Source organism: Phocoena phocoena, chromosome 6 (genome assembly GCF_963924675.1).
Source record: "Phocoena phocoena chromosome 6, mPhoPho1.1, whole genome shotgun sequence".
NCBI lineage: Eukaryota > Metazoa > Chordata > Mammalia > Artiodactyla > Phocoenidae > Phocoena > Phocoena phocoena.
The window spans coordinates 57279284-57306635 of NC_089224.1; the positions used below are offsets into that span (position 1 = coordinate 57279284).

Here is a 27352-nt window from a genome sequence, read left to right on the forward strand (position 1 = left end):
ATTATTTTTGTTTTTCAATATCATGGACAGTCTTTGAACAACAACAACAAAAAAGGACTTGGTTTGCTTTGGATAAGAAACCTCATACCAGCCTTCCTCTTTGTGTTCTCATTTCTATTTTATTAAAAATTAGAAAAAAAAAAAAATTAGAAAGTTTGAAGATGAACAGTTATCGTTTATCCCTGAAAACGCAGAGCTAGCACTCCAACTCGAACCTTGTTGAACAGAGGATGCTATATCCAGTAAGTTGGACTAGAAATCATCAACTGACGAACTTGACTCTGTAACTTTTCCCATATAATAGTGACTGCATTTGTCTTCCAATCTTGACCAGTTCACTAGGCAAATAAAGTGAAGAGAGGGAGCAGAAATGAATGTTTGAAGGATTGGAAGGTATAAAGAAAGACCCAGTCTTAACTCTCAGAGAACATAGTAGGTATTGCTTCTTGTCTTGACATTTTAAACTGCAGAAGAATCTACTTACTTCTTAAATCCTGAAGATTAAAAAAAAAAAGTGAAGAAATATGCTAGCAAAATGTTCTCTTCTTCGTCTATCACCAGTTCAATTCCAGCTTCATTTAGATAGAACCCACGATGAAAGGAAAACTTGTTCACTACAGTATATTGTTTCATAAGTCTGTTAAAATGATGTAAAGTGACATTTACCCTTAAGATTTTTAAAACATTCTTCCATATATGCAAAATCTTTTAAGTTTCTGCAATTTAATTTTTTTTTTTTTTTTGCGGTACGCGGGCCTCTCACTGTTGTGGCCTCTCCCGTCGCGGAGCACAGGCTCTGGACGCACAGGCTCAGCGGCCATGGCTCACGGGCCCAGCCGCTCCGCGGCATGTGCGATCTTCCCAGACTGGGGCAAGAACCTGTGTCCCCTGCATCGGCAGGCGGACTCTCAACCACTGCGCCACCAGGGAAGCCCCCTGCAATTTAATTTTTTATAGGAGCTGAATGATTAAAAAGATAGAAGCTGTTACTTCACAATCAGAAGTTTGCCCTATTTCAAGACGGCAAAGTGTACAAACACATTGCCTACGTATATGTATTTCCATTCACTTCAGGGTTTACTGTTACTGTTTTGTTTGTTTTAGCTCCAACTTTTGTTTCTGCTAAAGTGAACAGTATGTCAAGTGGCCTGTAAGTTAATGAGCTGGATTGATGAGGCAGAAGCTTGGCATCAGATCGATGATTGCAGAGTGACCTTTTATGATTCTCCCTAACCCTAGAATTCTGTTTCTCTGATTGTTATAAAACATGATTTAAAGTAGATATTATATAGAGGAGGTTCTGATGCCAGGTTTCCCTTTTGGTTTTTTTGTTTCTCATTGTGGTCATGCCCCCACGCCAACCCTGCAGGCTAAGGTCAAATCTCTTCTATCCGTGTTCTGTAACTCAGGAGTGCGGGCATGGCTGAAGTGATTGAGAAACCGTAATGAGTATAGTTAATGAACAGTGAAGTGCTTCCTCCCTTGTATTAAGAGCAGGTAGGGTACTGCATTAGCGATGGTAGAAGAACTTGGTCTCCTTCCCCCCCCTACCCCCCAAGGTAATTAATTGACCTCCTTGTCATCAGTTGAGACATGAGGAGAATAAAAGTTTCTGCCTGAGCGTTGGAGTTGGTGGAGGTTGCTGTGCAACTGGGCATTGATTTCCCTTTTTGTTTCTTTTCTATTCCTTCCATATTGATCCTTCCTGTCACAGCTCAAGGAGTCTCCCATTACCTTAAAAAACAAAACAGAACACTGTCCGAAAGTTTCAGAAGTTTGAATCTAGTGTCATAAAGTTTCCACTGGGAATTATATTTGAGGATTTTCAAAATCTTCTCGTCTAGTCTACCTCTGTTGTTTTACTCAAGATATGACATTTTCCTGGAGGTTAAGAGACAGACATGGCTGAAGTCACTCAGCCAGTTTCTCATCTAACATTACATATAACAGCTGATGTTTTTCTGGTAGACTCCCTAAATAAAAATACACTAGTAAGTAAATAGAAATATTCTCAAAATAAAACTGTAGTAATACATGTTAAAGTCAGGTTAACTTGAAACAACAAAGAAGTTTTGCTGTCTATATGAGAACCCAAATTATGAAAAGAACTAGACATTTAGGTAGCTATCAAGGTTTGCGATAAAAGAGGTGACTTTTATTTATTGAAAGAAATAAGATGGTTTTAGGCCAAAAGGAAATTTATGTGATATATTTGGTATATTTTTCTTCATTATTTTGAGATAGAATTCATGTGTTATAAAGTACAGCATTTTAAAGTGTACAATTCACTGGATATACTTTATATTTGAATATTAAATGGATATATTATCAAGAATCAGGGAGACCACTAGGCTTTTTCCCCCTACATTTTCATGAAGATTTATGCTTCTTTGGTTTGCAACACGTTTAAACACCTGACAGAGGGAGCTCTTGGCTCTGTGGAGTTGTTTGCAAATGCCAGTGTCAGAGTCTGGGGAAAGCTTGAGTAAAAGACCAATATTATGGTGAGACAGGTGGCTGGCACTGTGTATGTGGCAAGTTTGATTGACTCTTCGCTGTGCTTGAATCCATGGTATAGCAAGGGATCACAGTCTCTATTGTTCTACTGGTGTGTTTTCCACTAGAATCGAGCTTTTTCAGGGCAGGGGATGTATCATGTTTATTGGGGTATCCCTGTGACTAGCAGGTAATATTGGTGTATTTACCCGTGACTAGCATGATGAATGTTACTGGAATGAATGTAGGAATAAGTGTGAAAAATGACTAGGAACACGGTATGCTCTTCACATCTCCCTTTTCCCAAGCATAGTCACACAATATCAAGATGGACATCATTTATCAAATCATGAATAGAGATGCTTCATTAGGTTATAATATTACTGTACTGCAGCATAGGTCCTATGGGAACAGACGGGCAGCAACCTCATGGGCAATGGTCTTCTGTCTAGGTGGAGAATCAACCTTTGGCTTCCTTGGTGGACCTCCCTTGGGCAATATATTAGTAGGACAGTGCGGGAGATCAAGGTTATCTGACAGGGATTCTGCACAGATAGGGAAGCCATTCATTCCTGTGCATAACCTAAAGCAGCAGAAGAATGCTGGTTGCAGAACTCACTTTTCCTATTCTCTGTGTCTATAAAGAAAAATGATCTGTAGTTTTCATATCTCCAGGCCAACTCTGGGCAGGGAAATCATCTTTCCTCAAAGCTAAAAATCTGCCAGCAAGTTTCACAAAGACTAGTAGTTTCAGTATTTCTCTCTCTATAGTTTTATCATAAACATATTTGCATAAAAAGAACATGTCTGTTTTCTTAAGACTTCATCTGTTCTTGCTACTCATTTGCTCTTGAAAAGGGATATAATCTTTTTGTTTTTGATCTGTAATCATTCCCACAGCAAACAATTGTGATGCCACAAACCGAGGATTATAGTTTTCCTCAGAGGATAAACAAATGAACTCTGTGAAACAAAGCTGCTCATTTCTTCCAAATATCCCTGAGAGCAATGGAAGACAAATTCTAAAAATATTGGCTACCTCTAAAAAACATTTCTAAACACATGAATGCCCATTCCTTTAGAGGTCTGTTTCCTCTTCTAGCTTTATATTCAGTTCATCTTATACTACAGACATTTACTGAGTTCTTACTATGTACCAGGTACTTTGCTAAGCTCAGGGGATACAAAAATGAATAATACATAATCCTTGTCCTTGAATTTTGAGCGTAAAGTTTCCTTCAGTTTTTTAGCCAAATTTTAGGCCATAGCTACAATAACTGGATTTTGTCAGGATTCCAATAACATGCAGCTATGAGTTTTACTCCAATGTAATAGAACTTGGATTTTTGTCTATTTTTGTTTTGTTTTTTTAAAAAATCTTTAATGGAGTATAATTGCTTTACCATGTTGTGTTAGTTTCTGCTGTATAACAAAGTGAATCAGCTATACATATACATAAATCCCCATATCTCCTCCCTCTTGCGTCTCCCTCCCACCCTCCCTATCCCACCCCTCTAGGTGGTTCCAAAGCACCGAGTTGATCTCCCTGTGCTATGTGGCTGCTTCCCACTAGCTATCTATTTTACATTTGGTAGTGAATATATGTCCATGCCACTGTCTCACTTTGTCCCAGCTTACCCGTCCCCTCCCCATGTCCTCAAGTCCATTCTCTATGTCTGTGTCTTTATTCCTGTCCTGCCCCTAGGTTCTTCAGAACTTTTTTTTTAGATTCCACATATATGTGTTAGCATACGGTATTTTTCTCTTGCTGACTTACTTCACTCTGTATGACAGACTCTAGGTCCATCCACCTCACTACAAATAACTCAATTTCGTTTCTTTTTATGGCTGAGTAATATTCCATTGTATATGTGTGCCACATCTTTATCCATTCATCTGTCGATGGACACTTAGTTGCTTCCATGTCCTGGCTTTTGTAAATAGAGCTGCAATGAACACTGCGGTACATGACTCTTTTTGAATTATGGTTTTCTCATGGTATATGCCCAGTAGTGGGATTGCTGGGTCATATGGTAGTTCTATTTTTAGTTTGTTTAAGGAACCTCCATCCTCTTCTCCATAGTGGCCGTATCAATTTACATCCCTATCAAACTACCAGTGGCATTTTTCACAGAACTAGAACAAAACGTTTCACAATAGCCAAAGCAGTCTTGAGAAGGAAAAGCAGAGCTGGAGGAATCAGGCTCCTGGACTTCAGACTATACTACAAAGCTACAGTAATCAAGACAGTATGGTACTGGCACAAAAACAGAAATATAGATCAATGGAACAGTAATAGAAAGACCAGAGATAAACCCCCGCACATATGGTCACCTTATCTTTGATAAAGGAGGCAAGAATATACAATGGAGAAAAGACAGCCTCTTCAATAAGTGGTGCTGGGAAAACTGGACAGCTACATGTAAAAGAATGAAATTAGAACACTCCCTAACACTGTACACAAAAATAAACTCAAAATAGATTAAAGACCTAAACGTAAGGCCAGATACTATAAAACTCTTAGAGGAGAGCATAGGCAGAATACTCTATGTCTATATTTGTTATAACCACCATGTGAGGAGTGATGGGATTTTTTTGGTTTTCTAACATTCAATAAATTCAGGGATTTAGAAATCCAGTTTGAGTTCTAGGAGCCATCTAAAATCTATTCTTCAAAGTCTGTATTTGCTAATTCCTTGGGCTGAAAAATAAATCCTTTAAACTTTTAGGTTTGTGGACCCGTTTTAGAGAAAACATATTTCTTTTTCTCATATTCTGTTACTTGAATCTGTTTAAATAAGATTAAGGAACAGAATTTGTTCTTTATTATGTTTCTGTGACAGAATTTTTAATGTTTCTTTAAGCAATAGGAACAATTATCAAACATAGTGTTTCGTTATCATTTTAACCAAAATTCCTTAAAGAGATGAAATACATACCTCCAGGAAGTAGTATGAGATACTAAAGTATCATATAAATTTCTTTTTACTTCCCTTATTATAAAACCTACTTGTATTTTAAATATCTGTATTGTAAAAGAGGGTATATCTATTAGAAAACATCCTTTATGTTTGTTACTTTACCCTTATTGCTATTTATAAGATTGTTTAGGCTCTTTGTATTTTGTTTGCTATCTTGTTAAATTATCAAAGCAAATCCTCAAATTGGAGTAAATAAGATTTATGCTGTGTAATAAAAAGCAGAGTCTATAATATTTTTTCTTAATAAACAATAGACATTTTAAATAAACATATATAATTATTTTTCTTTTCAAGAATAAAGCTATGTTTACATTTATTGAATAGCTTGATTGATAATACTTTCAATTTTGAAAAAATGGAGTTGTTTTTACAATATTACTTCCAAATAGACGTATATCTATCCCCTAGAAAGGGTATATCTATTCAACTTTTTCCAACATTGGATAGGAAAAGGGATATTTTTATTCCTCTAACGTACCATGGGCCTTGTTTAAATTGTGCAATTTTATGAACCATAGCTTATCCAATGGGTTATTTTCACTAGTCTTGATAATCAATATAGATTGCTGTAAGGTCAATGGATTTACAGCTTTCAGCTTTGATGGGGAAGATAATCTGAAGAAGGCATCAGCCTGTTACTTTCAGGTTCAAAATCTTTGCATATCTTTTTAAGACTCAGCATTATAAATCAGGATGAAAGTGTAATTACAAAAGAACTGAGTTTCCCAATTTCAAAAGACTTTCACAGCAATAGAGACAAAAATCTAAAATTGTTAAAATTATATCAATATATTTTACTTGCACCTGTCCTGGGCTATCCATTTTATAGACTACAAAGATAAATAGTAAATTATATTTCACTCGGGAACTTATAGAGGAGTTGGAGAACTAAGGAATTATTACATGGAAAGGTAATTTATAATAATGAATTTAAACAATTTTAAAAGAAGCAAGGCTAAACGTAACTAATTGTCAAACGAATGGGCCACAGTGTAATGTATGGTGACGGTGCATGTGAAAGTACATGGGAGAGATCTCCAGGCACGCAGGGATTAGAAGCATGGGATTTAAGCTGCAACTTGCAAGAAAGGTAGGATTAAAAACAAAAACAGAAAGCAGAAATGATAACAGAAGTTCTCTCCAGACAAGAAGTATTCCAATATTAAAGAGGTCAGAATTGAGAACCTCTGACAAAGACAGAGGAAAATGGAGCCAAGGGCTGGAATTTGGGGCCATTCACCAGGACAGATTTTAACCAATTCAACATTTTTATTGAGGTGGCACGCACACTGAGGAACACAACATGGCAACCCTTGACTCTAAAGTACTTTAAGTCAGTACAGGAAACAAGACAGTGTAAGATAATATGAGACAAATGTAGAAACGGTGCTATAGGCATTCAAAAACTAATCATCCTAAGAATTCAATAAGCCATTTCAAAAAGAACTCCAGCTAGTCTTTAGAGTGTCAATGTTCACACACCTATGTGTTTGGATTACAGTTATTGTTTCTACTTTTGTCTTCACACACATAATTGTGAGCTTTCTATCCTGTTTTGTTTAATGTCCACTGCATCCCCTTAGTATAAATATGCCTCTTTTACTGACAACCTATATTTTGAGCATGGAGTTGTCTCTCTCACAGTAGTTAACAGAATACTTGAGATGAGGATGGTCATATAGGATGACAACTGCCATAATGTTTTTGTGTCCAGATCCAGTAAACTATGGTTACGTGGTAGCGCAACCCAGTTCTTTGTAATGACAGATTTATTGAAGACAAGCTTACGGAAGGATTATACTAGATATCCTGTTAAAGTGCCATCTATTAAACCATTAGAATAGTCATTAAAACTATTAATGCAGACTTGTTATTCATGAGTTATTGGTCTCTCATCACTCTCAGGTCTCTGCCAATACTATTCTATCCTTTGCTCCATTATGGCTATTCAGTTCCAAGGAATGAAAGTATATCAGCGTTCTCTCTTTCCTGCAGAATTTATGGGGGGTGTGTGTGTGTGTGTTTGTCAGGGGAGGGGGGCAGTGTATGTGAGGGAGAGGAGGAGACAGAGGGAGAAGGGACATGGTTGAGAGGGTGGAAATTGAAACCCTTTGTCTATATGTTCTTAACTATATAGGGTAAAGATTTAAGACTTCTTTTAAATTTGATAAGAATTGTGTGAAAATCAAATTATACAGAAAGCTATAGCTTCTTTTTCCACGTTCAGAAAAATTTGGAAGTGAAAAGTACTGTGGGAATTATGTATCGTTAAACCAGAGCGAAAGATATATCCGGTGTTTAATCTATTTTCTTTAATATCCACAGTTTTGAAATAAGCAACTCAACTTCATGATAGTAAATTTAAAGTCGTAATTTATATATATGCATTAGAGTGTAGTAGTTAAGAGCGCAGACTTCAAAGTCAGGAAACTGATTCACATCCCAGCTCCAGTTCTTTACGGACTACCAGGGGGATGGAAAGTGTCTTAACACCTTTAAGCCTCCATTTCTTTATTCATAACACAGACATAACAGTATCTACCTAAATTTGTTTTAAGAATTATGTGAGATTCAGTGCATAATGATGATGCTACCATCATCATCATCAAAATCATAAATACTTTAACCTGATTATTTCTCAGTACCACTCTTCGATGAGGTTAGAGGGAGATAATCGAGTCTTGTGTTGGCCGTTTCAGTGTTTTTTCTTGTTCATAAATCTACACTGAGCTTTATCTCCACAGATGGCCATAGAAGCCAGTTGAAAAACTTGACATGGATTTCTCAAAATACCCTCCAGAGTGTTGAGTCCTATAATCTGCCTGCTTTGCCTCTAACCATAAGAGGAAGTCAAATGCGCAGTTGGGAAGAGTGTCCTTCAACCCCCTTTTCCTCCCATTTTGGACATAGTACAATGTTTACAAAATGAAAAATTCAAGAACACGATAACATAAAATATTAAAATAATTATTGTTAAATGATAAACTGAGATATAGTTAAAATTATGAAGAGTTTGCTTGAGCAAAAGTTTATTCAAATAGGGCAGCACCAAACCCAAAGTGGTTAGGAACACTCTGCCGACAGCAGCTGGGGAGAGACATGTAGGGAAAGTGGAAGCAAAGTAAGGAAATTACTGATTGGCTATAGTTTAAAGCCTAGTTGGCTGTGTGTGATTGGTTGTCCTTAGCATTTTGCTTTTGTAACCTTGAAGCATTTAGAGGCTTAGATTTTGGTTTGCTAACGTAGACTGCCATTGCATTAGAGCCACCTCAATCTAATGGCCTCCCTGTTTAATTAATTTAACATTATCAATCCCCACATCCCAAGATAAGATGTATAACATTCTAGGTTTTTATATTGATTTTTGTATCTATATCTATATCTGCAGTATGTGTATATAAATATATATTTTAATAATAGTACTGTTTTATAGTTTTTTTAACTTAACAGTAAAAGTGGACATCTTTATGTCAGTAAATATAGAACAATTTCAATAGTTTCATACCTTTTTAAATACTATAAGTAATTGAACAGTCTATTATATCAAATTTCCTATTTTTTTCATTATTGTAAATGATTCTACAATGACTGTCCTATGCATTTGTCTAGTAGACAAACACGTTTTTCACTTTCAAGGCATTTAGGCAAAGTTTAGTGCCTGACGGTATGTCTGAAGTCTAACCCTAGGAGATGATGAATCAGTGACCAGCTTAGTTTGAAGAATGAGCACAGTGAGATGAATGGGAGTCAGCTGGGGAAGACAAAGTGATCCCAAACTAAGCCTCCAGGTACCAAAAGGTACCATGAAAGTACCTTTTTTTTTTTTCTTTTTTTGCGGTACGCGGGCCTCTCACTGTTGTGGCCTCTCCTATTGCGGAGCACAGGCTCCGGACGCGCGCAGGCTCAGCGGCCATGGCTCAGGGCCCAGCCGCTCCGCGGCATGTGGGATCTTCCCGGACCGGGGCACGAACCTGTGTCTCCTGCATCAGCAGGCGGATTCTCAACCACTGCGCCACCAGGGAAGCCCTGAAAGTACCTTTTGATAAGGTCACTCTACTTCAGAACCTGGTCCCTAGTTTTATAAACTTCTGAGTGGTAACTGATTTATGGGGACCTCACTTTCATTAGTTATGTGATCTTAGTGGCTATGTCATACAGCTGTGATGACTGGATGCTACCATCTTTCTGAGAGGACCAAATCATGGTCATCATCCTCTCTGATCCTCTATTTTCTATGTGTCTATGACTTACTTTCTCTATCCCTGATTGACATAGAATTTCTTTAAGTATGTTAATGCAGATTTTTTTGAAAAATATTTTAATATATGTTCTAATACTTTAGAGCATATTATATTTGAAGCCATATGTGATGGTGTAATTGTGTACTACTCAAGCAACAGAATAAACCTATGGTTCCATTTACAGAGCATTAAAAAAAGTAAGGAAGAAATTGTAGCTAATTATACCTATTTTACAATAATAATTTAAAATATTATGCAGTATGTTAGACACAAAAGCTTAACAATTTATATGGAATGATGAGTATATAAGGTCAGTTCCTTAACTTCGTTCTTTTCCTTCACAAGTGAATACACATCCAGCCAGTTTATGTACCATCACATTCCTCCCATCTACCACCCTGCCCCAGAAGGAAAAGTTATGTATAATCTGAGTAGGCTAAATTGCTGGATTAGTAGAGAGCAGGGTAAATGTGTATCAAGAATCACATGTTCTCTTTTTTTCTATCTTCTGTGCTGTTCCATAGGAAAGCTCAACAAAGGTGAATCACTGGGTCAGACCAGCCAGCTTCTCTCATTCTGGTTTTTATGTCCCACTCTTACATCAGCAGAGTAGATAAGTGGAATAGGTGTTGTTCTGAAGAAATTGCTGTCTTTACTTTTCCCCACTCACCCCATGTGATAGAGTTTGTATGTGAACTTAGTAAGTAGAACCTGCCATCTGTCTGTCTGTCTGTCTCTTATTCTCTTTCCATATATATGTATTCCCCTGGCTCTGATGGTTATGACACTATATCATGAAGCTAACCAAGACCCCAAGATATAGATGTGGATATGAAGAAGTTAGAGCCTGCTCTAACCTTATAATTTATTCCCCAAAGTGGGCCACTATGAGAGTGAAAGATGGTCCTATTAATAATTAAACTGGGACAGCAGGTGTAAACTAGGATATAAGCCCCCCCCCCCCGCAACTCCAACACGTCTTCATAATTAATTCAGTGGGTGGAAGCATCTATAATTTCTTTTAGTGATAATTTTGTATAAGTTGTCTTAAACATTTTATTTCACTTATTACTTTTGAGTCTAAACAGATGTGCCAACATCTACAAAGAATGGTGAGGAATAAACACATTCATCTTGTTAATTCAGTACCAAAAAACAGTGCCCTTTTATTCATGGAAAAGAAAGGGTACCACTGTGAATTTTTAAGTTAAATGCTGAACATCAATTGCATTTAATAATTTTGTTTGTTACCTGTAGACAGTTCTCTTCATAAACATTGTAATTACTTTCTACCAATTCAATCAACTTTATCTCTTTAATCAGAGCAGTTAATAAATTCCTAATAACATTTTCTTGCCCCAAACTGTCTAGAAAATTCTTAATTCCTTTTGCTTTTCCAAATAGCATTAGAAATCCTAGTCTGTGAATTATATTTATAAAATGATTCTCCATGAAGCTCTAGTCTATAAGATCAACTATAATTTTGTCCATCCCTTTTTTATTATTCACTTTAATTTGAAGCAGGCAATACACAGCTAAAACCTAAAACATTTGGATTAAAAGGTATCACCACCACCATCCCTCTAGAGCATTGCTTTTGGGAACTAGGAATAAATGTCTCTCTTCTTTTCTGCATTGAGTTATATCCAGGGAAATGTTGGAGCACATTAAAAATTTGAGTATAATTTTTAAAATTTGGGCCTTCAATTCTTTAGATCTTAAAACTGTACCTTCTTTTTTGAACCCTTATTTGAAAGGGGCACTCAAAAAATAATCTTCCAGAGTCACATATATCAAGTAAAATAGCTTATCTGCATAGTAGAGACCACATAGCTTTGTCCTACTGAGTTGAAAAGGAATCCAGTAGTGTGTTGTTGTTGCTGTTTTTGTCATTTTGAATCCATAGTAAATTAGGGTGTGTTAAATGTGCATGTAGGTGTAAATCCTCAAGAAATAAACTGACTCATCCTTAGTGCCAAGATATAAAAATGTCTGTCAAAGGGCAGCCTGAAATATTTTCTCACCTAATATGGCTGAATGGCTTACTGTGAGTATAGTTTGTCCTTTCTGCTTCTCTACATATCAATTCTAATAATGTAAATAAAGACATTATTGAGGGCATTTTCTATAAGTATTTGTTACATAATAAGTTATAATCAGAATTTCATTTCAAATCTTTAGGCAACATTTAAACTTGATGCAATTTTATCACTTATTTAAAGAAGAAAATTTAGCTATGTACAAAAAATACCTGATCGAAACACTTTCTGATGCCTTCAATGAGTGTGGTATGTTTATAAATTATACATCCTTTTTCTCTTAAAGGTGGGGAATTCCCACATCCATTCATTAGTTAACACTGAGAGCCTTGAAAAGTCCCTATTTCAGTCCTTCAGACTCTAATGGTGGCCTAGATCAGAGGTACTTTATAGGGAAAGACATAGGAAGTTTTGTTAACTAATTGGGTAAAGAGAAAATAAAGGCACAAACCTGATGCCTGGATGACAGTAATTGAAAAAAGGAACACAGAGCAAACAGACCCAAGTATGTGACCTGCCAAAGCTAACCAGGGGCAAAAGGAAAGCAAGTACCCTGAGTTCTGATTCCCAGACTTTGCTTTCCACCCCATCACCATACTTTCCACCCCTTCCTCACATTTCAGCTTTTCAAGTATCATTGGATTCAACTGAACTCATGCTGTTCTCTTTGATGCAAGTACTCATTATGTCTTTTGCAGGCCTCTGCTAATTGTGCAAAATATAGCCCTTCCCAACTAAGCAAACACTGGTCTTTTTCAAACGGATACATATTAATTTACCATTTTCAAATGGGGAGAGAGAATATGAATGAATGAGAATTTTAAAAGGTTTCATAAGTGGCAGGATACATTTAAAGTGATGAAAGGGAAAAACCTACAACTGAGAATACTCTACCTAGCAAGGCTCTCATTCAGATTTGATGGAGAAATCAAAAGCTTTACAGACAAGCAAAAGCTAAAAGAATTCAGCACCACCAAACCAACTTTACAGGAAATGTTAAAGGAACTTCTCTAGGCAAAAAAGGAGAGGCCACAACTAGCAATAAGAAAACTGTAGAAGAAAAATACTCGCCAATAAAGGCAAAAACACTGTAAAGGTAGGAAATAATCCACACACAAAACAATTAGATGTAAAATATGATATCAAAAACAGTAATCATGAGAGGAAGAGAGTACAAAAGCAGGCTATTTAAAATGCATTTGAAATTAAGAGATCAGCAATATAAAATAATTGCGTGTGTGTGTGTGTGTGTGTGTGTGTGTGTGTGTGTGTGTGTGTGTATGGTAACAGCAAACCAAAAATCTATAATAGATATACACACAGAAAAGAAAAAGGAATCCAAACCTAACACTAAAGATAGTCATCAAATCACAAGAGAACAAAAGAAAAGAAAAAAATCCCAAACAACCAAAAGACAGTAAGAACATACATATCAGATAATTACCTTAAATGTAAATGGACTAAATGCTGCATCCAAAACACACAGACTGGCTGAATGGATACAAAAACAAGACCCATATATATTCTGCTTCCAAGAGACTCACGTCAGATCTAGAGAGACATATAGACTGAAAGTGAGGGGACAGAAAAAGATATTCCATGCAAATAGAAATCAAAAGAAAGCTGGAGTAGCAAAGCTTATACATGACAAAATAGACTTAAAAACTGTTACAGGAGACAAAGAAGGACACTACATAATGATCAAGGGCTCAATCCAAGAAGATATAACAATTGTAAAAATATATGCACCCAACATAGGAGCACCTCAATATATAAGGTAAATATTAAAAGCCATAAAAGGAGAAATCAGCAGTAACATAATAATAGTAGGGGACTTTAACACCCCACTCACATCAGTGGGACAGATCTTTCAGGCAGAAAATCAATAAGGAAACACAGGCATTAAATAACACATTAGACCAAATGGACGTAATTGACATTTATAGAGCATTCCACGCTATAGCAGCAGAATACACATCCTTTTCAAATGCACATGGACCATTCTCCAGGATAGACCACACGGTAGGCCACAAAAACAAGCCTTGGTAATTTTAAGAAAATTGAAATCGGGGGAGATCAAGAAGGCAGAATAAAAGGATATGGAGCTCATCTCCTACCATACATACATCAAAAATAGATCTACAATTCTCACAGAATATCTACAGAACACTAGCAGAAGATCTCATACAACTAAAGGTACAAGAACGATCACCACATAACCAGGTAGAACACAAGAAAAAGCGGGGGGCAGGGAGGGTGGATCAGAATGGGAACTAGAAATTATAGAGAGGAGCCAACTATAAAACTCACTTACCAAGTCAAAGGCCAAGCTAAAGGCAATAAATAGCAAACTAAATAATTCAGAATGAATAAGTGATCTGGAAGATAGAATAATGGAAGTCACACAAAAAGAGCAGACAGAAAAATGAAAAAAAAAAAAAGCAATATATAAGACCTATGGAGTAATGTTAAGCATGTGAATCTATGCATAAGAGGGATCCCAGAAATAGAAGAGAATGGAGATCAAAAATGCATTTGAAGAAATTATGACTGAAAACGTCCCAAACCTAAATAAGGAAACAGATATCCAGGCACAGGAAGCACAGAAGGTCCCAAACAAGATGAAGCCAAACAGACTTATACCAAGATATATTAAAGGTAAAATGGCTAAGGTTAAAGAAAGGATTCTAAAGGCAGCAAGAGAAAAACAGAATTAATTACAAGGGAACCCCCATTAGGTTACTGGCTGATTTCTCTACAGAAACACTGCAGGCCAGAAGGGAGTGGCAAGATATATTCAAAGTCCTGAAAGGGAAAAACCTGCAACCCAGGATACTCTACCCAGCAAGATTATCACTTAGAATAGAAGGAGAGAGAAAGAAATTCTCAGTCAATCAAAAACTAAAAGAATACAGCAGTACTAAACCTATCCTAAAAGAAACATTGAAAGGTCTTCTCTAAATAGAAAAGCAAGAATCTATAGGAAAGAGAAAATAACAATCGGAAAGTAAATCATTTTTTAAAAAGCCAGTACACAGAACTAAAAAAAAAAAATGTTGTGAACGCGATAATAACTACAATGAACAGCAAAAGGGTAAATATGACGATGTAAAAGAGGACATCAAAATCATAAAACATGGGAGAAAGGAGTAAGAAAATGTTGATCTTTTTTTTTAGAATGTGTTTGAGCCTATATGACTACCAGTCTAAAGCAAGTAGATATAATAAACATACTTGAAAAACCACAGCAACCACAAATGATAAACAGACAATAAATTCACAAAAACCAAAGAGAAGAGAACACAAGCATAACAAAAAGAAAACCATCTAACCACAAAAGGAAAGACAGAAAGAACAAGGAAGAAATATAAACCAACTGGAAAACAAGGTTTTAAATGGCAGTAAATACATATCTATCGATAATCACCTTAAATGTCAGTGGGCTAAATGCTCCAATCAAAAGACAGAGTGGCATACTGGATAATAAAACAAGAGCCTACAATATACTGCCTGTAAGATACCCACTTTAGGGCAAAGAACACAGATAGATTGAAAGTGAGGGGATGGAAAAAGGTATTTTACGCAATTGGAAATGACAAGAAAGTGGAGGTAGCAATACTCCTATCAGACAAAACAGACTTTAAAACGAGGCCCATAAAAAAAGATAAAGAAGGGCACTATATATTGATAACAGGATCAATACAAGAAGAGGATGTTACATTCATTAACATATAAGCACCCAATACAGGAGCACCTAAATAGATGAAACAAATACTAATATAAATAGAGGGAGAAATTGACAGGAATACAGTAATACTAGGAGACTTTAACACCCCATTACATCAATGGATATATCATCCAGACAGAAAATCAGTAAGGCAACAGAGACCTTAAATGACATAATAGAACAATTAGACATAATTGATATTTTCAGGACATTGCATACAAAAAAACCAGAATACACATTTTTTTCAAGTGCACATGGAACATTCTCTAGGATAGACCAAATACTAGGGCACAAAATAAGCCTCAATAAATTTAAGATGACAGAAATTATTTCACACATCTTTTCTGACCACAATGGCATGACACTAGAAATCAACCACAGAAAAAGAAATGAGAAAACAATGATTACGTGGAGACTGAACAATATGCTAATTTAAAAAAATGGGTCAATGATGAAAAAGAGGAAATTAAAAAATGCTTTAAGACAAATGACAATGAAAACACAACCATACAAAATCTATGGGATGCAGCAAAAGCAGTCCTCAGAAGGAAGTTCATACTGATACAGGTCTTCCCCCCCCAAAAAAACCAAGAAAAATCTCAAACAACCTAATGTACCACCAAAAAAATTAGAAAAAGAAGAGCAAACAACCTAAAGTCAGCAGAAGGAAGGAAATAATACAGATCAGAGAGAAAATAAAAGAGATTAAAAAGATAGGAAAAAACAATAAAATAAAGAGCTAATTATTTGAAAGTGTAAAGAAAATCGACAAACCTCTGGCCAAGCTCACCAAGAAGAAAAGAGGGAGGAACCAAATAAACAAAAATAAGAAATGAAAGAGGAGAAATAACAAGGAATAACACAGAAACACACAAAAAAATAAGCAAACACTATGAGCAATTATATACCAACCAATTGGACAACGTAGAAGAAATGGACAAGTTTCTAGAAACATGCAGCCCACCAAAACTGAATCAAGAAGAAATAGATAGTTTGAACAGACAAATCACTAGAAGTGAAATAGAATCTGTAATTTAAAAAACTCTCTGCGAACAAAAGTCCAGAACCAGATGTGGAATTCTACTCAACAAACAAAGAAGAACCTTTGATCCTTCTCAAAGTCTTCCAAAAGACTGAAGAGGAGGGGACACTCACAAAGTCATTCTAAAGGTCACCCCGATACCAAAACCAGACAAAGGCACTACCAAAAGATAAAGTTACAGGCCAATATCTTTGAAGAATATAGATCCAAAAATTCTCAACAAAACATTAGCAAACTGGATGGAACAACACACAAAAAAGATCATACACCATGGTCAAGCTGGATTCATCCCAGGGTCACAAGGATGATTCAACATACGCAAATCCATCAGTGGGGTACACCATATCAATTAAAGAAAAGACAAACCACATTATCATCTCAATAGACGCAGAATAAAGCATTTGATAAAATTCAACATCCATTCAAAATTAAATTCTCACAAAAGTGGGTATGGAGGGAACATATTTCAACATAATAAAGCTATTTATGACAAACCCACAGCCAACATAATACTCAACAGTGAAAAGCTGAAAGCTTTCCTGCTAAAATCCAGAATAAGACAAGGATGCCCACTATCACCATTTCTATTCAACATAGTATTGGGAGTTCTAGCCACAGCAATCAGACAAAAATAAAGAAATAATATATATCCAAATGGGAAGGGAGGAAGTAAAATTGTCATTATATGCAGATGACAGGATACTGTATGTAGAAAACCCTGAAGACTCCACACAAAAACTACTAGAATTGAAACGGATTCAGCAAGGTAGCAGGATACAAGATTAACACAGAAATCAGTTGCATTTCTTTACACTAATGATGAAATATCAGAAAGGGAAGGTAAAAAACAACCCCTTTTACAATCACATCAAAAAATAAAATACTTAGGAATAAACCTGACCAAGGAGGTTAAAGACTGAGAACTATAAAACACTGATAAATTAAAGATGATTCATTCATTCAAAGAAATGGAACGATATCCCATGGCTCTTGGTTTGGAAGAATTAATATTGTTATAATGGCCATACTACCCAAAGCAATCTACAGATTTAATGTGATCCCTATCAAATTACCCATGACATTTTTCACAGAACTCAAACAAATAATTCTAAAATTTATACGGAACCATAAAAGACCCTAAATTGCCAAAGCAATTTTGAGGGAAAAGAACAAAGCTGGAGGAATAATCCTCTCAGGTTTCAGACAATACTACAAAGCTACACTAATCAAATATAGTGGTATTGGCACAAAAACACCCAGGCGGATCAATGAAACAGAATGGCGAGCCCAGAAATAAACCTACACACCTACGGTCAATTAAATTTCAGCAAAGAAGGCAAGAACAAACAGTGGGGGAAAGTGAGTCTCTTTAGAGTCTCTTTAGCAAGTGTTGTTGGGAAAGCTAGACAGCTGCATGTAAATCAGTGAAGTTAGAACACACCCTCACATCATACACAAAAATAAACTCAAAATCGCTTAAAAACTTAAATATAAGACATGACATCATAAAACTCCTAGAAGAGAACACAACCAAAACATTCTGACATAAATCTTAGCAATGTTTTCTTAGGTCAGTCTCCCAAAGTAATAAAAATAAAAGCAAAAATAAGCAAACTAATCAAACTTATAAGCTTCTGCCCAGCAAAGGAAACCATAAACAAAATGCAAAGACAACCTGTGGACTGGGAGAAAGTATTTGGAAATGATGCAAACAACAAGGACTTAATTTCCAAAATATACAAACAGTTCATACAACTCCGTAACAAAAAACCAAACAACCAAATTGAAAAATGGGCAGAAGACCTAAATAGACATTTCTCCAAAGAAGAGATACAGATCGCCAATGTGAAAAGATGCTCAACATCACTAGTTATTAGAGAAATACAAATCAAAACTACAATGAGGTATCACCTCCCACCCGTCAGGATGGGCATCATTTAAAAAGTTTACAAATAATAAATGCTGGATAGGGTGTGGAGAAAAGGGAACCCTCCTAGACTGTTGATGAGAATGTAAATTGGTACAGCCACTATGGAAAACAGTAGAGAGGTTTCTAAAAAAACTAAAACTAGAATTGCCATATGATCCAGCAATCCCACTCCTGGGCATATATCTGGAGAAAACTCTAATTTGAAAAGACACATGCACCCCAGTGTTCATAGCGGCACTATTTACAATAGCCAAGACATGGAAGCAACCTAAATGTTCATCAACAGATGAATGGATAAAGAAGATATGGTACGTATATACAATGGAATACTACTCAGCCATTAAAAAAAAAAAGAAGAATGAAATAATGCCATTTGCAGCAACATGGATGGACCTAGCAGTTACCATACTAAATGAAGTAAGTCAGACAGAGACAAATATCATATGATATCACTTATATGTGGAATCTAAAATATGATACTGATGAACTTCTTTACAAAAGAAACAGACTCACAGACATAGAAAACAAACTGAATCTGGAAAAGAATATACATATATATAACTGAATCACTTTGATGTATACCTGAAACACTGTAAATCAACTTTACTTCAAGTTAAAACAGAAAATCATGCCAAAAAAGAATATTAAAAAGTAAGATTAAAAAGCCTTCATTTCAGAAATATACAGTCAATGGCAGATTGCTCTTCTAAACCTCAGAAAGGACTTGAGAATATCTAGGGGCAAACCACACTGAGGACCAAATGGGCCTACTGATGGGGAACTATGTGGAAAGATAGTATTTTTCAGAAGGTTAGGGTCAATGAAAGTTCAATTCTCTGTATAAAGGATGCTTAGTCTGACCCATAGGTTGGTTAGTCAAGTAGCTGCTCTGTTACTTCTGTATAATTAAATCTTGTTAGTTGTTTTAAAACACACAAAAACAGGATATATCTTTGTTGTGGTTTCTCTTTGATGAGTTTCTAAAGGGAATTTTTTGAGGTTTTCTACTGGTGGAGTGAGAAGAGGAAGACAGAGCAACTTGTATGGTGTTTTGCACATGGGAATAATATTTTTCTTCTGGATAGAGAAGTTGAAATTTTAAACCATATTTAAAGGGCTTTGCTGTAAGATGATGGCTTCAGCTTTGTCAAAAAAGGTCACTCTCATATCAAGATGTAATTTTACTCAATGACTGTAATCTGATGTGCAAACTCATGAGCGCTTTTTTGTTTTGAATTTAGAATTGTAAATATAGATCAGAAGTACTATAGAGATTTTTGTTCCTAGCTTTCCCACTGTGTTTCAGGAGAACAACTGAAAGGCATGTGTGAAACAGTCAAGGGATCTTCTCGAACTTGGCCAGACAGGAAGCATAGCACCGTGGCTAGTCACTCAGATGGGGGCAGGGGAGGGGTGTAGGGTACAGAATACCTCTGCCCCAAATCTAGCTTCTCTACCTAGTAGCTGTCTGACTCAGAAGGTAATTTAACTTCTCTGCACCTCAGTTTCCTCATCTACAGAATTACGATAATAATGGTAACTAATTCCAGGGTCTGTGTGAAGATAAAATGGCTTAAGATATGTGAAGCACAAAGAAACGTAAATGAGAAGTTAAATGTTACGTAAGTGTTAGTTATATAAAATACTTACATTTTAATTCTAGCTTTTTATCAAGAATACAGGGCAAAATTGTAAATCCATAACTTAAAACGTAGCTTTTATTTCCACTTACCTATTTTTTTCTTCATACCTATTTTAAGGCAAAGTTACAGTTGATTAAAGAAAAACTTAGAACTTTCAGACCATCAAGTGAAAGAGTACATAAATGCAAAATACTTGATATTAGCAAGTATTTAGCTAGGGCCTTCCCTTTCTTCTTTAAGTTACAGGGGGATCTTCCTTTCATTTTGTCACTTTTTCTCAGTAAGGCTAAGCCAGGGAGTTGAAGATGCGTTAGCATTAGAGTGATTCCGTCAAAAGCTATTGGGAGGAGAAAGGGGAGTGTGTCATGTGTCAAGTGTGCAGGTAGGGAGGCTGTGCAGAATGGTATGGCATCTTGGTAAGGTTTTAGATACTACATAGGGTTCATCTGGCACATCTTCAAGGGCATTGTTGATTGGAGAAACAAAAGTTAATATTATGAAATAGCATTCTTGTTTATAAATTCTGTGACAAGGTAACATCCACATTTCATGTAAATTCTTAAAAAGTCTATTAATCAACTTTTGGTTGAATAAGTCTACTTTACTTCATTTCCAACTTGCAAAATTCTCAGGGGAGGCTGAAGAGGACCTGGTTAGGATTCTGGCTCAAGAGGGTCGAACTTTGAATTGAGTGACAAGAAGGAGGTAGATCCCAACTGAATGTTGTTTGGATAAACAGACACAGAAGGATGAGCGGAGATAATCTGAGAGTCAAGCTCAGGAAAACCAAATACTAACAGCAAGAAATGATTGAATCCACTAGGAAAAGGGTGCTTATTTCAAATTGCTTTGAATAATATTGGGGTGGACTCAGCTTAATCTTACAGTAGGAAGATGCATGGTGAAGATGGGCTGGCCAAAATTCTAAGGTTGAACTAAAAATCAACTTCTGGGGCTTCCCTGGTGGCGCAGTGGTTGAGAGTCCGCCTGCCGATGCGGGGGACATGGGTTCGTGCCCCGGTCCGGGAAGATCCCACATGCCGTGGAGTGGCTGTGCCCGTGAGCCGTGGCCGCTGGGCCTGCGCGTCCGGAGCCTGTGCTCCGCGGCGGGAGAGGCCACAGCGGTGAGAGGCCCGCGTACCGGAAAAAAAAAAAAAAAAAGCTCTCAACAAGAGAAGCCAGAAAACAAAGAAGCAAAGCAACAGTGTCTTCATTAGCACTAAGAAAAGCCTAAACATTGGGTTTTGAATATTAGGGTCTTATTGATCCATGATATCTTTGCCTCATTAACATGGATAATTGAAAGTTGATTTTCCTCAACCAGTTTGTTTTTATCTAAAAGATCTTCTTATACCTCATCTACTTTCAGTAGTTATTCTTCCTTACTGAGTTTACTGCTCTCAGCATTCTGACAAGCTCCAAAATGATGACCCATGCTGTGTGTTGTTAAACACTCAGTCAGACAGATAGATACAGATGGATGGATATGTGTTGCACAAAGACAAGTCAGCATTATTTAATCAATGTTTGTTTGATCCTTGTAAAACGAGTATAAATGCAAGCTGCATCCCATCTGCTTTATCATCCATGTGAAGCCAACCTCATTTTTAAATCTTGATTTCTTACGTAATTGCCCCAGAATGACAATGTTGGGCTGCACCCCTTAGGCCTACAAGGCCTGTACTTGCCCAGCTCCAAGACCGAAGAAGGAGCCCAGAGTCAGCCACAGAGATATCAGTGAATTTATATAAGCACTTAGTTTCTCTTAATCCAATTAAACGGCTCATCCACAAACCAATCGTGGCCATGCCATTTAGACGCAGAGACATATTTCCAAGGTACACATAGACATGTATCTATACAAACGAAGAGATTTCACAGTTTTCCTGCTAGAGTTTAAAAAGGCCTCTTTGTTATTTTTTCTTCACTCTCAGAGACCAGATGATTAAAGTTCCTGAGAACCCAGGTAGATCATTTACATCTCAAAGGCACAAGAGAAATACCAATTCCCTCTAGAAAGCTAACTTCTTCTTAGGGCATATGCAAAAAAACAGCTTTAGAATGTCAAAAGAGTCCCATCTTGGACATTTTCAGGGATTTTCTTTCAGTTTCTAAATAGCCAATTCACTTTAAACAAATACCAGTGATAGACAGTAATACATATCATTCACTCACATTCACATGGCTCACTTTCAGAGGAACATGAATCAACATTTAAGTTAACCTTCGCCTCAGCTGTCAGCTCAGCCTCTTTGCCTTTCTTAATACAAAAACCAACAGCCAGCCCCGAGCTGCGGCCACTGTTTTCCCACTCTAACGGAGGCCAGTATCTCCACAAGGGCCTTGGGGTGTCTGTGAGAGTTCTGTGAACTCTCTCGGTGGGCCCCATTCATCAAGGCAGCCACTGCCGGGCCCCCGCATACTAGTGGACGGCCCCCCCGGGGACTTCTGCCGCAACTTTCAGGATCATCCCCACAGCTTTGGGGTCCCACATGAGTGGCCGGCCACCCCGGGATCACAGCCGTAACTTTCAGGCCCCACTTGACAGTGGACGGCCCCTACAACTTGCCATTCCCCGTCCTTCCTGCCCGACATCTCGGCGCTCACGGGAGTTTCCTCGGTCTCCTGGCCACTCCGCCAGTGGCTGGGCTTGCACCCCCGTGGGCCTGCCAGGCCTGTGCTTGCCCAGCTTCAGGACTGAAGAAAGAGCCCGGAGTCAGCGACAGAGACGTCACTGGATTTATAAATGGGGGAGCTTACAGGTCAGAAGCGAGGTCCTGGAGCGACATCCCACCGAGATCAGACAGCGGACAGCAGCGGGCAGAACAGGGCGGCAGCCTTCGTGACGCGGGGAGGGGAGGTTACCACTGAAGTGGGGAATTGACTTCAGGTTGTCTTTGTTGGTTACCAGGGAAACTAGCAGAGGGGCACGCCCCTCACCGCCCCTTTGATAAGCTATCAGGTGGAGATGTTCTGATCTAAAGAGTAGAACCATCACTAGCTGGGGCCTGGGGCAAGTATGTAGGAAGGTCAGTCCTGTGAGTAGGGTGTAGGTGAAGCAGACAGTGGTCGAGCAGGGGAAGTACAGAGAGCAAGAGAACAGCCATCTTGGGTGGCCTGGTCATACACACAGGATGATCAGTTGGAAAGAAATATCATTTGGACTGATGGGATAAAGGATAGTTATGTTGAAGTCTGTTTCATAGGTTGGGCTTCTTCACTTTGCAATGGCTTTCTGGATAGCGAAGTAGCACCGTGGCTTAGTAATTACCAGCTGTTAATCATCAGTGAGCTTTGAAATCGCCCAAACCTGGGTTTGAGGGTAAATGTATGAATCTAGCTGTATGAGCAAATTACTTAACCACCAAAATGCCTGCCACAGAGAAGTCCCTCAGTAAAATTTATTGAATTAGTCTTTCTTTACTTCAGTTTCCTTGTCTACGAAATGGAGAAAACAACAATACCTACCTCATGACATTTGTGAAAATTAAACAGGATACTGCATGTAAAGCATAATGACCTGGCAGCTATTATCATGATCCGATTACCTACAGGTCTTTATCTCTTGGGTCACATTTTAAGCCTAAACATATTAACATATGTGATATACAAGCTTATGTTTCCATTACTGGTTTTTAAACTCCTCTATGTAGGTATCAAATACAGCATGCAGACGGCTGCAAATATGTGGCAAGAGTGGAAATGAACATGAGTTCACAGTGTCTTTGAGTTGGTAGATGCAGTTTCATTAGTCTAATTAAATGCATGCCATTTACACATATGAGTGATCGTAATCCGAGGAACAAGGCCATCAGAGGGAGTAAGCTCTTCCACCAAAGGAGTGACTGTGTATCAGTGAGATTAGGAGCTTCTTGGGATATTTTAGAGAATGATGTGTAGGAAGCTTATGTACTCAGTAATGCTCATCAGTGTAAAGTGGATTATCAGTGGTAGTTGTACTTTCAGGATCACGTACTTAATTACTAAGCCATATGATAATGAATGTTAAAGTAGTAAACTAGCAATGCACTGCACATTGCAGTTTCCATAGTCCGTTCTCTAACTCCCATGTTAAAAGAAGGAATTAACTCCATGATTTCTCTTTATGAACTTTTCTCAGCAACAGTTATTCATCAGTTCAATTCATTTAAAAAACATTTGTTAAACCATTTATTGAGGCCTTTGTAGATGCAAAGACGACTGATGGTGTCTAGGTAGGATGGTGGCTAAGGACTCCAGAATTTAAGCTGAAGGTCACCCAGAGCCAGTGGAAGTTCTTAAACAGGGTCCTAACCTATCCAGGGCTGTGCTTTAGAATGTCTACTTGGGTATGAAGAATGGATTGGAGTGAGAGTTTAGAGAAGGGATTCCAATCAGACATCAGATACTGAAGGACTGGGATTGAGGGAATGATAGATCTGGGACGGATTTGAGAATTTTTTAAGGCAGCCTTGGTCACTGAATGGAGCTGCTTTGTGTGGAGAAGGCTCAAGGTTGACTTGAGCGCTGCCACCCAGGCATCCGAATGCTGCAGCTCCCTTTAGCTCATGGCATACTTGGAGAGGAGTACATTCTGCAGAGGAGGTGATGAGCTTCCCCCGAAAAGCAAACTAGAAAGACCCCTAATTACATTATTCTTTAGACTCTAAGACGTGGATGATTATTTTGCTGAGTACAGTTCAATGATTGACTAGTTTATACACAGATTAGCATAGGCTAAGAAAGGAAAAAGGGTTTTATAGTCCTTAGTAAATTAGAAGCTGCGATCTGTACTGCCGAGAATTTTTGTCTGTTTGGAGGCTGATTCATGACTGTTAATAGGCTTGAGTCATTACACTTGTGAGTTTTATTGCCGTGCTGAACTCTATCCATTTTAACACAAATGTGTGCATCCTTAATATTGTAACAGCTGTTGGATATATTTTAATTTCAAGTTCTGCATATCCACATAAAAGCGTGGAAAATATCCAGTATCAAAAATAACTTAAAAATTTTATGAACATAACAAAGTGTTTTTACTTTTTAAAGAATTTCATCTGTATATAAACCTAATTTATCATTATGTCTGAAAACTTGATTTTGATCATTGAAAACCATGTTTCTATAATTACTGAACTCATATTTCCATATACCATGAAATTATGTCTTAAAAAAATGTCAGTATGCTATGATGAAAGAAAAAGTATTTTGATTTCCATAACATTGCAGGACATTAAAAAGTTCCCCAAAGTTTTATAAAGTTTTATATCAAAGCCTGAATTCAGTCTCAAAATAATTGTTCTGCTTTAACCACAAAGAACTTTATATATTATTTTATATCTGTGAAATATTTATTTTAGATTATTGAACAACTTTGGTTGAACTAAGGCATCCAGGAAAGACATTAAAAATCAGAAAAAGTAAGTTTAAAATAAAGAATAAAAAGCAAACTTTGTAAACACGATAACACATAATGATAACTTAAGAAGCGATTAGATCCTATCTGCATTAGATTATAAATTAATATTCTAAGAAGATTATTTGATTGAACTGGCCTCCCTTCTTTACTGTTATTCTTAACTGTTTGAATTGTACAAATTGCCTTGTGATAGTGGTCATAGTATGTTTCCGAGAAACAGACAAAATTTTAAGTTGCCCTCAAGATGTAAGCCTGCAGGTGAAGAAAGAAGAGCCTGTGCCTAGTGAATCCAGTGAATGATCAGTCAACTTAAAGAACAAGGTTAGGTCCACATAGGAAAGGGTAAGCGAGATAAAATAATGTTCACAGAACTAGAGAACTGGAAGGAATACTGAACCAAGATCACTTGGAAACTACAGCAGCAGAGAAGGAAATGGAAAAATTAAAAAAAAAAAACAACAACCTGCCTCTCCACTATTAACATAACACCTATATTGATTTCTTTTTTCCATTTGAATCAGTGTTGGTGACTATCACTGGTTTTTCCTATGATTAATCATTTCATCTTATGCTGGTTATATTAGTGTTCAGCTTCACAGCTAGTGTCGTCTTGATGAAGTGTAGCTTCAGAATTTCCTTTTTAAATCGTTTGTTACTTGTGATAAATGCCTATAATCTGATGTTATTCAGTATTGATTTTATGTATGTGTGCTGTTTTTCTTTTAAAGTCAATTGACCCTGGCCAGCAGTTCACATGGGAACATTCAAACTTGGAAGTAAACAAACCAAAGAACAGATATGCAAATGTAATTGCATATGATCATTCCCGAGTTCTCCTCTCAGCAATAGAAGGTAAGGAAATGCAGATGTTATTTATACCTTTATTTTCATGGGTTTAAATATGTGCGTGAAAATATAGTTTTAACTAGGTGTTCAGCCATCTATGAAAATAGTTACTTAAGATTTAGGCGCTGGGGCTTCCCTGGTGGCGCAGTGGCTGAGAGTCCGCCTGCCGATGCAGGGGACGCAGGTTCGTGCCCTGGTCCGGGAAGATCCCACACGCCGCAGAGCGGCTGGGCCCGTGAGCCATGGCCGCTGGGCCTGCGCATCCGGAGCCTGTGCTCCGCAACGGGAGAGGCCACAACAGTGAGAGGCCCGCGTAACGCAAAAAAAAAAACAAAAAAAAAAAAAAACAAGATTTAGGCGCTGCTTGTTCTCACTTTTTCTTTCTCATACAAATATACCAATCCTTGAGCACACAATATCCTCGACTCCATGTAACACAAGGGCATTCCTCATTACCTTCTTGCTTCTACCCTGGATGAAAGATTTCATAATGCAGTTCATGTTTGAGCCAATTCAAGATGCTAGGTGTTCAGGAGTTAACTTTTTTCCATATTGAAAAAATTGATCAGTTTTATCAGAGTTCCCCCAATGCTAGTTCAAGCAGGATAGTGTCAAATAGGTAGTTGCTTCTTTTGAGGTCCTGTTTAAAAACTGTAAATGGTATATGTGGATGATTAGCATATAGGGTTTACATTTTACCTATCTCCCATCTTAAAATGTAAAAAACTATAGTAGCAATTTCTTGTCTCAAGTCTCTTAAATCATATCCATAGTAAATAAGAAAGTAAACCAAGTCACACATAGAGGAGAGAAATCTTTTTTGTCATGAGTGAAGCAAGGTAAATTATAAAAATAAAATAAGTGAATGTAAATTGAGAACCCAGTTGGCATGATCTTGGCTAGAGAACTTGTCATTCTGCCTTTGCTGTATTGTAGCATCGTTTCCACTCAGAATTAGGTCATTCGGTACTACCACTTCCGTGTACTTTTCCCTGCTTTGTCATTATTT

The 27352-nt window shown here is 37.3% G+C and overlaps 1 protein-coding gene across 1 annotated transcript in view; it reads left to right on the forward strand.

Moving 5' to 3' along the window:
• Positions 1–27352, forward strand: part of PTPRD (protein tyrosine phosphatase receptor type D) — a 322903-nt gene that overhangs the window by 224977 nt on the left and 70574 nt on the right. The window contains exon 27 of the mRNA XM_065879889.1: positions 26226–26349. Within this exon, the coding sequence (XP_065735961.1) occupies positions 26226–26349 (124 nt within the window). The remainder of the gene's footprint in view (positions 1–26225; positions 26350–27352) is intronic.